Genomic DNA, 14618 nt, shown 5'->3' on the forward strand with positions numbered 1-14618 from the left:
CCATCACTGGAAAGAGAGGCCCATTGGACTTGCAAACTTTATATGCCCCAGTACAGGGGAATGCCAGGGCCAAAAAGTGGGAGTGGGTGGATAGGGGAGTCGGGGGCGGGGAGGGGGAGTGTATTGGTGACTTTTTGGATAGTATTGGAAATGTAAATGAGGAAAATACCTAATTTTAAAAAAAAACATGAAAGAGGTAGGGTGAGGTCAGTGAAGGGATGAATATCTCAGTAATCAAGAACACTCATGGCTCTTGCAGAAGACCTGGGATGGTGCCTCAAACCCACATGGCAGTTCACATCAGGTTTTAAGTCAGCTCCAAGGAATCCAATACCCTTTTCTAGTATCCATGGGTACAGGACGCATGTAGTGAATATACATACATGCAGACAATTCATTCATACACACATAGGTCTTTAAAACAAAGCAAGATGGATAGTGTCTGAGGAACAACAACTGAGTTTGACCCTCAGGCATCCATTTACACACCTACCCACATACATGCATACAGAGAGAGAGAGAGAGAGAGAGAGAGAGAGAGAGAGAGAGAGATTCTATTAGTCAATTATAGAAATGTTATAAGTAAATGCCTCAATAAGGCAAATATACAAGCTCCAGTCTTGTAATTAATGTTAATTAATATGGTGTGCCAGTATCTGAAGCTATCCTGAACATGATTGTTGGGCAAGACATGGTAGTTCATGCCTGTAATCCCAGTACTTGGGAGGCAGAAGAAGGGCAGAATTTTAGCTACACAGTGCAGTTTGGGTTACAGAGTGAGACCTTGTCTCAAAAACCTGAAACCAGAAAGATGGCTCATCAGATGGGGCGCTTCCTGTTCTTCCAAAGATACAAGTTCAGTTTCTCACCCCAGTTCCTAGCTCACAAGCACCTGTAACTACAGCTCCAGGGGATCCAAAGCCTTCTTTTGGCCTCCGTAGTTACCCATAAAATAAAATAAAATAAAATAACATTAATTCTTTTTGTTGTTGTTTTGGCTTTTTGAGAGAGGGTTTCTGTGTAGCCCTGGCTGTCCTGGAACTCACTCTGTAGACCAGGCTGGCCTCAAACTCACAGAAATCCACCTGCTTTTACAGGAAACCTTGTTTTAAAAAACAAACAAAAATAAGTATATGCCCTATTTGATGGCAAATAACAAATGGTGGCAAATTTGGCAAGAGGAGGTAGATTTCCAAATGGCAGTGGACAATATACTCCACTCCCATAAAGCTGGACTGTGGACTCACAGATGTAGGAAGCATGGGATTCATAATCTGAACTCTATTTCCTTTCCTTTCTTTTTTTTTTTTTTTCCTTTTGAGATGAAGTCTCAGTGTGGACTATGTAGCTTTGGAATTTACTGTGTAGACCAGGCTGGCAGCCTCTCAAATTCCCAAAGATCTACCTGCCTCTTCCCTGAGTCCTGAGACCAAAGGCATGCATCACTACAGCCCTGGTTTGTATTTATTCTTTTGAACTTCAAAGCTCACTGCTTTCAGGGCCAGACACTGTCCTGAGATGGCACTGCCTCCTGTCAGTCTTCCTATTTCTTCACCAGCTAAAGACTTCCAGCCAGCCAGTTTCTCGGAGCAACTGTGGAAGTCACAGCAGGTAACATGCATAACCAATCTGTAATTTTCTGAGAATGAAAGAGAGTTTTATTATTTATTTTTATTCAGGGAAAGTCATGGGCTGAAGTTACCCAGACAGATCATTTTCCAGAAAAAGAGAATGGATTGCACCATAGCCATTTCAGTTTTGCCAGTGAACTCTTTCTACCAACTCCCTGGCTGCCATTTTGGAAATTTCATTGGTTGCTATTAACACAAAAATGATTCATTACCAAAGCTTAAAAGTGTGCCAGTGAGTATCTGGGATTCTGTCCCTTTCTGCTTCTTACTATCTGTTGACTTTCAGGTCCCACCCCAGAAGTGACTGCAACTTTAAAACATACTGAAAAACTCTGGCACTTATTCCTTCATTTCACAAATATTATTAACCTTTTCTGGTATCTTTATTAATTTTGCTTTAAAAATAATTTTCTTTCTTTTGTTGTTAAACAATGAGACATATATAGCCTTAATAATCTATAACGACTGGACTGTAAAAAAAAGATTAAAGAATAATTTTTAAAAATCTATAAAAAGTCACAGCTAGGCACAACGGCACATTCCTTATTCAGCCAGAGACAATGAGTCTGAAAGTCTCTTCCCAAGATCAGGAGCTGTGCCTGAGTCCTTGTCGTCACCTCCAGATAGCTGGGCCTTTGCTGTGAGGCCACTGCCTCCACAGTTCTTTCCCTCTGGGGACTGTATGTGGGGACTGAATGTAGGGACTGAAAACAGTTTTCAGTCTCTTCTCTGCTACAAAAGGGGCTTCAGACCACTAAGAATTTTCCTCAGTAATTAGTTCCGTAAAAAAAATCAACTTAGCTGGGCAGTGGTGNNNCANGCCTTTAATCCCAGCACTTGGGAGGCAGAGGCAGGCNGATTTCTGAGTTCGAGGCCAGCCTGGTCTACAGAGTGAGTTCCAGGACAGCCAGGGCTACACAGAGAAACCCTGTCTTTAAAAAAAATTTTTTTTTTCAACTTAACAAATGAACAAACAAAAGGCTTGTAATTTAGCTTCCATGGAGTCGGCTGCAAGCCCGTTCTCCTTCCTCCATATGACACTGGACAGGGATCACTATCTCTCCTCCACCTCTCTTATCCGCACTGTCGGTAGGATTTTGGCCCCTTTCTCCCTTTTGGAGGGACTGAGGAGTGGGGACCCTGCTGATGTGTTCCAATGATAGTGGCTCTGCTTTGCAGTGTCAGCAGGCACATTCCCTAACGAAGCCACTGCTCTGTACAGAACGCCATGCTGTTAGCACAACATTGTTCACAGGCTCCCAACAGGAAATGGCTATTTATAGAATGGAGTATATGAATCTGTTTGGGTAGGAGGAGGTGGCTGCCCCCTGTGCGCCTCTCAGTGCTTTTGCTACTGGTTACAATCAGCCAGTGCTGAGCACTAGTAAGTCTTCCCTATTCTTTAGAAGTCCTCCTCCCTAAAGTCAATGTCATTCATTTTAACCAATGTGGCATCAACAGAGAAACTAGGCTGCTCCTCTAAGGTACCTATCCTGCACACGTCCTTTTAAAGCACCATTGAGAACAGAAAAACAAAAAAGCTGTCTGGTGTATTGTTGCTTTTACAGATCACTATAGAAAGCATGTCTAAAACCACAGAAAGCATAAAACATAGATCTGTGCTCAAACACAGAATCGGGCTTGAAGAATTTGATCAGATAAATTTCTGGGGAGACATAGGAAAAAGCTAGCATGAGATCTGGAGATTGGATGCATGCCTCTAATTCTACACTGACAGGACTGACAGCCTGAACTACAAAGTGAATCTAAGGTTAGCCTGGGCTAGAGTGAAACCCTGTCTCAAAGCAAATGAGCAAAAGCTGCAGTAGTGGTTTGGATGTGATTTAGGGCCATAAAAAAAGTGGATGAGTGACTAGGAAGAATGGCAAAATGAAGCTAAAGTGGCACTCAGTAGCCATACACCGGAGTAGCCATACACTGGAGTAGCCATACACTGGAGTAGCCATACACTGGGGTGAGCTACTGAATCAGTTATGCTGTCCCACGAAAGTATTCTCAAGAATATTGGCCAGCTCACTGTTCTGCTGCTTTGAAAAGACAGGATGACCAAGGCAACTCTTAGAAAACATTTAGTCAGGCTTGCTTACAGATCAGTTCATTTTCATCATGATGGGAAGCATGGCAGCATGCAGGAAGACACGGTGCTGAAGAAGTAGCTGAGAACTCTACACCGGCTTCTAGCAGCAGAAAGAGTGCAACACTGGGCCTGACTTGGACTCTTGAAACCCCAAAACCCATTCCCTTCCTCTAACAAGGCCACACCTCTTTATCTTTCTCAAGTAATGCCACTCACTGATGACAGAGCATTCAAATATATGAGCCTATGGGTGCCATTCCTATTCAAACCACTGCAAGAGGACCCCAGACTTAGTCGGCCCTGAGACCTAAGCACAGCTGAGCCCATGATGGCAATACCATCCAAGCTGTAAAACTCAGCACACAGACAGCACCACCTGTGAAACTAAGACAAAGGCCTACTCCATTAAATCCAGAATTCTGGGAAAGTGTCTAAATGTACTAACCTTGCTTCTTAGCTTCTGTGGTTTGCTCTTACGTAGGAGTAAGAGAAATTACTGAAGAGTACAGCATGTGACTCGTGTCTGTTGCAGGAACACTGATTCTGCAGATGGTTATCACAGAAGGAATTTCTCCCCCAGAGAACAGAGAGGGTAGGGGAGAGCAGGAAAGGCTACTTTTCTCTCCACTGCGGGGCCAGCAGAGATAGAGACGCTGCTGTCCTCCAGCAGAGGGCTGACGCCATTCGCTGACGTCTTTAATACTGAGCTGAGGCTCCTTCAGTCAGGAGTGTCTTCCCCAGCTGAAAGCAAGCAAAGCCAGAGGGCAGATAACTGCTTCCTTCCACAGGTCTGTCACCATGAAGGTGATCTTCTCAGCTGCAGCCCTTGTTCTAGCCAGCTCAGTGTGGACTTCCCTTGCTGTTGGTGAGTTACAACTTCTTGCTCTATCCACATTTTCTGCAATCTATGGGGATATTAGTGGTATAAATGCCATTAGATTCATTCGTTTGTTCACTCATTCATAGTGCTAGAGATTGAATACCTTGTGCATATTGCCTAAGCATTGTACCATTTAGCCATATCCCCAGTCACCACTTTGATTTATTTGATCCTTAACTCATTTTACAAATGAAGCAGAAATCCAGAGAAAAAAGATTCACATATTGTCACTGGTATCAAAACTGGGAGCTGGATTCCAGCCTTTCCAATTCCAGAACCACTGGTTTTCCAAAATACTAGTTTATCAAGAGGGCACTCACCTAAGAAGCACTCATTCCCACACTTCATATCTGTACATATCTCAAGCACAAAAAGAACTTCAGTAGGCTCTGTAGGAGACTCTATTCTTCTGGCTAATGAATGACAGTGTTTAGCAAATGCAGCATCCACAGTTAACTGTAGAGGCTGTGGGGCCCTGCCCCACACATTCTTTCCCATGTAGAGTTTCTTCTCAGCATTTGCCACATCAGTGGCAGCTACCTGTGTGGCCCATTTGTCAGATGCCTTGTCTGACACAGAACATTAGTCATCAATAGGAATTATTTTTCTCAATTCTGAGAGAACGTTTGCTTAGTAACAGCTTAAATTACTGTAAGGCATCATCTATATTGATCCCAAGATCTTTAATACCATAACGGGTTTCCCAGGGCACAGAATTAGCTTATTACATATCCAAGAAATATTTACTGTGTGCTGCAAACTAAGCTAGATAACTTATATGGCAGTAATGTCCCCAGACTCACAGTAGGACACACCAATGGTGGAAGATACAGTGATAGCATGACCCATGCCAAATATCAATAGATATTTTCATAAATGACTCAAGAAGAAAGTACATTAAGAGTGTGTAGATGTCAGACATGGTTGTCCACACCTTTAATCCCAACATTTCAGAGGCAGGGGCCGGTGGATCTCTGTGAATTTGAGCTTGAGACCAGCCTGGTCTACAGAGTGAATTCCAGGACAGCCAGGGCTATGTAGAGAGATCCTGTTGTTCTATGACTTGAAGTTATATGACTGAACTATAATTAATTATGTATGATTCTTCTATAATTACTTACATGTAGAATAGTGAAACTCAACATCCTTTAAGGTATCTCAATGTTAGTATTACAGATAATTTATAACCTAAAATATATTTTCTTAACCAATTAATACAAATACAAGTGGCAGGGATGGTTGAGGGTGGCTCAGAAGAGTGCTTGCCTAGCATGCACAAAGCCCTGGTCTCCATCCCTAGCACCACATAACTGGACACAAGCACACATCTGTAATACTAGCACATTATTAGAAGCCAGCAGGAGGTAGAGGAAGCAGGCTCAGAAGTTCAAGGTCATCCTGGACTTATACAGTAATCCCAAAGCCAGCCCAGACTACACAGACCCTAAAAAAAGACGGGCAGGGGGCTGGAGAGATTGCTCAGTGGTTAAGAACACTAACTGCTCTTCCAGAAGTCCCAAGTTTGATTTCCAACAACCACATGTTGGCTCACAACCATCTGTAATGGGATCTGATGCCTTTTTCTGGTGTGTCTGACACACCAGTGTACTCATATACATACAACAAATAAAATCTTTAAAAAAAAAAAGGAAGGAAGGAAGGTAGATAGATAGATAGATAGATAGATAGATAGATAGATAGATAGATAGGGGCCAGCTGTCTAGCAGAATAAAAGGGACTAGTTGTAGGGGGGAGAAGAAAAGGGATATGTGCAGGGTACAGGGAGGATTGCCAAAGAACTTTCCTTTAAGGCTTATCTCATGTGCAGGAGAGCTTTGCTAGCATGCACACATGTGGACCATGTTTGTGATTCACTGCTCCCAGAGCAAGAAAAAGACTCTGGAGTTATGGGTGGAGTTATGGGTGGAGTTATGTTTGGGTGCTGGGAACTGAACCTGGGTCTTCTACAAGAGCAGTAAGTACTCTTAACTGCTGAGCCACCTCTGCAGCATCAAAAAATTGTTCATACTTATGTAAGAATGTCTTTAGGAAACCCAGTACCACATAAAACGATATATACCAATTTTTAAAACAGAACTTTTAAAATGACAAAAAGTTAAAACCTATGAATTTTCTAAGTTATTTCCCCAAGAAGTGGCTGGACCAGATTTCTGTATCACTCCTGACTGTTCCTATAGAGGTCAGCTTGTGCTAAAAAGGAACCCCTGGGCTCTAATGATGGGATGGGATGCTCCTGAATGACAAGCAGGGCCCCCTTCACCTACTCTTTTCCCTGAGGTCATAGGCAGGGCAGTAACTCTTCTGTGTATGCTCATCCTTCCAGATTTCGTCCTTCCTATGAACTTTCACATGACCGAGGAGCTTCTACAAAAGACAAAGGTGAGCTCTACTTCCTAGGTTCCCAGAGCAGGAACAGAGAGCAAGCCAGCTTCTCTCCCAGGTCCTTCTGAAGGTGTTGAACAGGAGTGACTTGCCTGGGAACACCATAATCATAAGAGAGCCTAAGTGAGTGAGGCTCATTTAGTTGCCCCCTGGAGCTCTTCCTACACATTACTCCAATCTGCAAGCGACCTGTGAGATCCACCATTAAATGCATGAGAAGATCGTGGCTCAAATTCAGGTTGGTCCCATGCTGGTGTGAATATTATTTCCACAGTGATAACCAGGATATTTATGTATCACTCTCACACCCAAACCTCAAGATGCATTCTGTCAACCCTTCCTCTTAACTGTGTTGTGGTAAGGGTGAGTATACTGGTATTTAAGACAGTACAGATTGAAAGTCACTCACCAATGCTTATAAGAAATTCCAGTTTTTACCAGGCATGCTGTCTCGTGTTAGTTCTAGCACTAGGGAGACACAGTTAGAAAGTTCTATGTGAGTCTAAGGCCAGCCTCATCTACATAGTAAGTTCCAGGACAGCTAGGGCTANANAGAGAGACTNTGTCTNAAAAAAAAAAAAAAAAAAAATCAAGTAACAAAACAAAACAAAACAAAACAGTAGAAATATTAAAAGATAGAAAACGAGCTGAGTGGTGGTACCCATTCCTTTAATCCCAGCACAGGGGAGGCCTCTGAGTTTGAGGCCAGCCTGGTCTACAGAGTGCGTTTCAGGACAACCAGGGCTACACAGAGAAAAAAAGAAAAAGTAGAAGAGGAAACAACAAAAAGAAAATTAAAGGAAGAAATTCCCTCCATTTTCTAGAAATTCCTTTCCTTTTTTCTTAAAACTTTGTCTTACATGAGTCTGTATGAGTGCACACCACATGTACACAGGCACGCATGGAAGCCAGAAGATCCCCTGGAACTAGAGTTACGGGCAGTCGTGAGCCATCTGGTACAGGAGCTGGAAACCAAACTCCATTCCTCTGGAAGAGCAACAAGTGCTGAGCCATCCCTCAGCTCCAGAAATGCCTGTCTGGAAAGACATTTCCCAGCTTTTACTTTCTATACTATAACAATGACACCTTGTAATTTGTGGAACAGAGACTTTCTTTCTGATGAGAGGTGGGAGGCTAGGAAATGCACATAGTTATATAGATAACAATGGTAAAAACCAGGATAGACGTGGAGGGTCTGAAGCCTGTCTTCTGAACTCCTGGTCTAGTGTTCCTTACTCCATCCCCATTCCTGCTACCACCAGGCCAATGGGCCTAGAGGGGATGAATGAAGCCGTGTTCTCTGTCTCACTTCAGGCCTTGTGCATCAAGAACATACAGTTATGTTGGATACTTAGCTACTTCAAGGTCAGTGAGCCTATATGTGGCAGTAACCAAGTGACCTACGAGGGCGAGTGCCATCTCTGCTCCGGAATTCTGTAAGTCTGCATTTTATTATTCCTTCCCTCAGCCAACTCCCATTAGAATGTCCTTCACACACCCCTCCATTACCTGCTTTTCCATTCCTCCCCTCTCTATTCTTGCTCTCCAAAGTTGAATGGGATCCTGTTCTAATAATGCAGAAACAGAAAGTCACAGAGGTCAGAGTGCAGTGTCTGGCATGGACAATGACCAAATAAATGGAGGGAACTCAGCAGCAAGGAGGCACAGCATTCAGACCATGTGACCATAGCCCTGTTGGTTCACCAGGCTCTAGAACAGCCTAATGAAGCAAAGATGGGATGGTGAGATGGCTCTGGATGTAAAGGCACTTGACACCAAGCCTGATGACGTGGTGTTTGATCCTAGGGACTCACGTGGTAGAAGGACAGCCCTAAATTCCTGACCTCCACACACAAACCACACTACACACATGTACACAAACACATGCTCACACATGCACACAAAATATGTCATTAAAACACGCCTTAAAGAGGAGGGGGATGGGCATAAACGGAGGAATGAGAGACGTGGAGGAGGAGGATGGGGAAGAGGAGGAAGCTGGGTGATAGGTTTACTCAACTAATGGTTTGTTGGTCTTTAAATCAAGATTATTCCCCCCACATAGTTTTGTCTTTTTAATGTTCATCCTGTTAGCAGTTTATTTTGGGGGCTGTGACATTTAGCTTTTGGAAACAACTGCAAAATACCCAACTCTTTGATCCAAGGCACAGAAGTCTGCACATCACATATGGCTAGGTCAAACATCTTTCCCTCCTTGTCTTCATCTTTTTTAAGAAAAAGAATAATCTTCTTGGCTAGTATGAGAGATGTTTGGTCAAGTAGGAAGATGCACTTTGTGTGACGCCCTTGGGTGTGAAATACCAAAACTCACACTCGAGCCCAGAAGAGTTGTTTGTGTGACGCCCGCCCTTGGGTGTGAAATACCAAAACTCACACTCGAGCCCATACGAGTTGTGAGGTGATTTTGTTTTGTTTTTTGAGGCAGGATTTCTCAATGTAACCAGCCTTGGATGTCTTGGAGTCACTCTGTAGACCAGGCTAGCCTTGAACTCAGAGATCCACCTGCTTCTGCCTCCTGGGTGCTGGGATTGATGGCAAATACTACCATGTCCAGCTGTGAGGTAAAGTTTTTATATCAGCCTCAGTGACTGGCATAGATAACTGCCTACAGTAGCAGCTGATGCTCACAGCACAATAGACCAAGAGGCACTGTTACATACAAACTCACTTTTACTATATTTAAAAAATTAGGGGTTGAGGAGATGGCTCAGTGGGACCATGTTTGTGACACCAGTATGAAGGACAGAGTTCAAATTCCCAATAGCCACCTGAGAAAGGCATCCACGACTGCTTGCCTGTAACCCCAGTGTTGAGGGGCAGAGGCAGGAGGACCACTGTGGCTTGTCAGCACCAGCCTAGCTCTGGGATCAGTGAGAGACCTTATCTCAAGAAAATAAAGTAAAAGAAGATACAGCAGGCTATCCACAGGTACACATTGAAGCAGGCACCTGCGCACATGAGAAGACAGCACACACATACATCACACACACACATATAAATACTAAATAAACATAGAATTGTTTTCTTGAGCTGTAGATATAGCTCAGTAGTAGGACTCTTTCTTGTTATATGTGAGGCCCTGTGTTCAGTATCTTCAACAATTCAAAAATAATTATGGTGTACATGTGTGATCCTGGTACTCAGGAGACAGACACAGAATGTCTGTATGCTAGAGGCCAGCCTGGTATACACAGCAAGGTTAGGCCTGCCAAAGCTGAAGAGTACACCCATCTAAGACAAACAAACAAAACCAAAAATAATTATAATAAAGTATTTTCACCCGGTGGTGGTGGTGGTGGTGGTGGTGGTGATGGTGGTGGTGATGGTGGTGGTGATGGTGGTGGTGATGGTGATGGTGGTGATGGTGGTGGTGGTGGTGGCGGTGGAGGTGGTAGTGATGCACACTTTAATCCCAGCATTTTGGGAGGCAGAGGCAGGCAGATCTCTGAATTTAAAGCCAGCCTGGTCTACATACTAAGTTGTATGACAACTAGGACTGCACAAAGAAACCCTATCTAGAAAAATGAAAATAAATTAATTAAAGAAATTAAATATTCTCTTAACAGTTTTCCTGAGATCACAAATAAACTTTACAGTAGAACAGTAATTTTATGGAGGGCAGTCTACCCAACTCTATCCTTTAGCTCCTGAGTAAAAGACTTAAAATTTTATTCACAAACTTCTGGCTCCATGCTGGACAGGTTCTGAGCTATTCTAACCCAATTATTAATAACCAGATAAATGCACCATTATTTATTATCTTAGGGTTTTACTGCAATGAAGAGATATCATGACCAAGGCAACTCTTATAACAACATTTAATTAGGGCTAGCTTACAGGTTCAGAGGTTCAGTCCACTATCATCAAGTCAGGAACATGGCAGCATCCAAGAACACATGGTGCAGAGGGACCTGAGAGTTCTACATCTTCATCTGAAGGCTGGTTTCCAGGCAGCTAGGATGATTAAAGCCCATGCTCACAGTGACACACCGACTCCAACAAAGCCACACTTCCAAATATTGCCACTCCCTAGGCCAAGCACATACAAACCATCACACTTGCTAACTGAGTCTTGCTCTGCTCTATGCGTGTCCTCAGAGCAAGCTTCTTTCGGTCATGTGCTCATGGTCCATCCTCATGGTCTACCCTTCTTCTCCCTACCCAAAATCCCCTCACGTGATCTGAAGTCCCCCCCCCTTCCTTTTTCCCCGCCCAGTCACAAGCTCTAGCTTTTTATTGTCGAATCAGAGATCACTGGGGAGCATTTGTACAGCACACTGGTCAATACAATGCCCATGTCTAGGCTGCAACCTGACATTGGGGTACAGAAGTCAGCATCTGACTACACAGTGCACAAGACCAACCCCTACATTAAAGCAATCTAATCTGGATTCATGGCAATTACAAATGAAGGTGTTCGACAGTCCCCTTTCTTTGAGCTGTCACTGCCATACAAACTATGCCTTTACCTGTTATATACCAGTTCGCACAGGCACAAATATTGTTGTTGTCTTTTAAATCTGGAGAAAAATATATACAAATAAAATATATATTCCATTGTTTTTTCTAGCTTCATATAAGCTGCCCAATACTGGCTGTTTCCTTACATGGATTCCAGTCTGTCTGTTTTAGTTGAGACAGGGTCTCATTTAAAATAAACAAACACACACACACACACACACATATATATATATGTATATAGGCTGTGGTAGCATACACCTTTAATCCCAGTTCTTGGGAGGCAGAGACAGGTGGATCTCTGAGTTCGAGGCCAAGCCTGGTCTACAAAGTGAGTTCTAGTACCGCCAGGAATACAGAGAAACCCTGTCTCAAAAAAACAACAACAAAAAGAACTGTTTTTTTTTTTTAAGTGTGTGTATATGTGTACATGCATAGCACATGTAAATAGCATACCACATGTAAATACAGGACCCTATGGAAGCCAGAAAAGGTCATTGGATCCCCTGGAGCTAGAATCACAGGCTGTTGTAAGCTGCCCAAACTCATCCACTTCTAACCTCCACGGGTACACAGACACACAGGCAGGCAAACCACATATACACATAAAATAAATACATCATATATATAGTCAGTGTTATTAACAACATATTTCTCTCTTTACTTTGTTGAAGACTACCAAGAAAGAATTGGTGGGTTATGGTTTATGGCATACCACAAAACAAAAATAATCATTTCAAGCCAGCTAGTGGTAGTGCACACCTTTGGTCCCAGCACTCAGGAGGCAGAAGCAGGCTAACTCTGAGTTCCAGGACAGCCTGGTCTACAGACTGAGTTTCAGGACAGCCTGGACAGTTAGACACAGTAACTTTGTCTCAAAAAATAAAAATCAATCAATCAAACAAACAATGATTTCATAATTTTTTCCAGATATGAAGACAGAACTGTAATTAAAGTGCATGATGGGCCATGTGTAAGTAAAGTCTCTTTTCCTTTTTCATTTATAAGAGTAAAGCAAGAGGAGCTGGAGAGATGGCTCAGCCTGTAAGAGCACTGACTGCTCTTCCAAAGGTCCTCAGTTCAATTCTCTGCAACCACATGGTGGCTCAAAACCACCAGTGATGAGATCTGACACCCTCTTCTGGTGCATGTAAGACAGCTACAGTGTACTTATATATAGTAATTAATAAATAAACCTTTTTAAAAAAAAAAGAGTAAAGCAAGAAATGAAAATTGTATGACTCAACAGGATAACAATCCATTCTCCTAAATTTTTTGTTAAACATTAAGACTATGTTAGTTTTCTCTAAAACTGTGTTAGAAAATATTTTATTCCTATGATTATTCCAGCTGATGTCAGATCTCTGGTACATGAAGAACACTGCGGGTGAGTTAGTAGATAGCTGGCAGAACCTGGAAGGAAATGTTAGCATCCCAACTTCCCATACTCAGGCAGAAAACAAGAATATGTATCTCTTCTTCCTTCCTTTTAACAACCCTCTATCCCCGTTGGGGTGCTTGCTTTCTTGCTTTTTTTTTTTTTTTTTTTTTTTTTCTCTGTTGCTTTCTTTCTTGTTTTATTTTCTTGCTTTCTTTCTTGCTTTTTTTTTTTTTTTTTTTTTTTTTGAGACAAGAGTCTCACTAAGTAGCCCTGGCTGTCCTGGAACTCTCTATGTAGACCAGGTTGACCTTGAACTCATAGAGAACCACCTGCCTATGCCTCTAGAATGTGGGGACTAAAGCCATGCACTTGTATCTTAATATTCAGAAAAACTGACAGAAAAATAGGCAAAGACTAGTTTTACTGAAAAAAAGAGAAAAGTCAGATCTGCATGCTAGCACCTGGGAGGCTACAGCAGAAGGATTGTAATTTGGGGGCTGGCCTTGCCTCCACTGTAAGACCTTGTTTCTAAAACAAAAATCAGGGACAGGATGTGCTCTTGGTTGATCGTGAGGTAATTAACATGTAAAGCTGGTTCAAATGCCCTTAAGTAACTGGACAAATTCAAATTGAAACAATAATGACATTCCAATTTACCAGCTACACTGGGAAAGGCTGGGATTTATGCAGTACTGGTGGAGACAAGAGGACAGTAGTCTCACAATGGCTAAGAGCAGGGAGGACTTAAAAGTCATTGTGGAGAACAATCAGGTTTCAGACAGTGCAACAAATTAAGTTCATATGTATCTTATGGACCAGTATTTCCAAACCTTGAAAACTACAGATAGTTCTCAGCTTTGCAAAGTAATGTACATGTCTACGACAGTGCTTATCACATGTGAAGCAAAGAAGACTAAATAAATGACTGGTCCTTCCTCCTCACGGCCTTGCACAGGTTCTCTGTATCATATAACAGGGGGAGGGCTGGTCCTTATCGCTTATCCCCAACCCTGTTTCCTGCCTGGTATCACCCCCTTTACTGCTATCTCCTTTCCCAGATCCCTCACGGGATCTTTAAAGTCATAGCTCTTAGCTACATCTCATAGTCAAAGAAGCAGAGGTCTGGAGAGGCCATGTGACTTACTTCACACCCTGAGCTGGAAATGGCTAGGGCTGACCTTTGAATATGGACATCAGTTTCCCATTCCATACTTCACAAAGCCCTTGTTCTATCCCGGTGTGCCACACGCCTCTAATTTAATGCTTCTACTTCCCCTCTGCTGGAGTGGACCCACATCCTTTGCTTTCCTCTCTGCTCACATCTACTCGGCTTTCTTTTTATTCTACAATGAGATCAGAGTGTCTCTAGTTGGCCTCAGTCCGCTGTTCTGCACCTTCCTGCTAGACTGTGGGTATGTGTGGTACCAATGCATTGGCTTTTCTCTTAATCTCGCTGACCTCAGTTCCTCTAAGCAATCATTTCTTTTACAGGAACACTCCTCGGATGAGTCTGAACACTGATAAGTTACTGAGTTCTCAGAGAGGCACGTGGAGCATGACTGACTCTTCAAAGATACCCAATTTGGGAGACAGGGTCTGGAGTTCAATGGTAGTGTACACTAGGGTGTACGAAGCCTTAGGGAGTGTTAAAAGAGAACAGTACCTTGAGAAAAACATCTTGATTGTAGAAGATACTTGGATCAAATTCATTGATTTGTTTCTTCAATAAATGATTCTCAGCATAAA

The 14618-nt window shown here is 42.7% G+C and overlaps 1 protein-coding gene across 2 annotated transcripts; it reads left to right on the plus strand.

Annotated features, from left to right (window-relative positions):
* The first annotated feature begins 4358 nt into the window (after positions 1-4358).
* On the plus strand, positions 4359-14618 carry Spink8 (serine peptidase inhibitor, Kazal type 8 (putative)). 2 transcript variants are annotated; one of them, XM_021173259.2, is made up of 5 exons: positions 4359-4594; positions 6954-7009; positions 8327-8448; positions 12422-12464; positions 14364-14618. In XM_021173259.2, the coding sequence occupies exons 1-5, from the start codon at positions 4528-4530 to the stop codon at positions 14391-14393; spliced, it is 318 nt and encodes a 105-aa protein (XP_021028918.1). In that variant the 5' UTR covers positions 4359-4527; the 3' UTR covers positions 14394-14618. The 2 variants fall into 2 exon arrangements, with proteins under 2 accessions (XP_021028918.1, XP_021028916.1); XM_021173257.2 differs by lacking the exon at positions 12422-12464 and having other exon boundaries at positions 14364-14613.

The sequence above is a fragment of the Mus caroli genome, chromosome 9 (assembly GCF_900094665.2).
Source record: "Mus caroli chromosome 9, CAROLI_EIJ_v1.1, whole genome shotgun sequence".
In the NCBI taxonomy this organism is placed as follows: Eukaryota; Metazoa; Chordata; class Mammalia; order Rodentia; family Muridae; genus Mus; species Mus caroli.

Excerpts from the sequence above, each read along its gene's own strand:
- Spink8 (XM_021173257.2), top strand. The coding sequence starts at position 4,528 with ATGAAGGTGATCTTCTCAGCTGCAGCCCTTGTTCTAGCCAGCTCAGTG. Across the intron at positions 4,595-6,953 it reads GTGGACTTCCCTTGCTGTTG|ATTTCGTCCTTCCTATGAAC; the intron begins GTGAGTTACAAC and ends TCATCCTTCCAG. Across the intron at positions 7,010-8,326 it reads AGCTTCTACAAAAGACAAAG|GCCTTGTGCATCAAGAACAT; the intron begins GTGAGCTCTACT and ends GTCTCACTTCAG.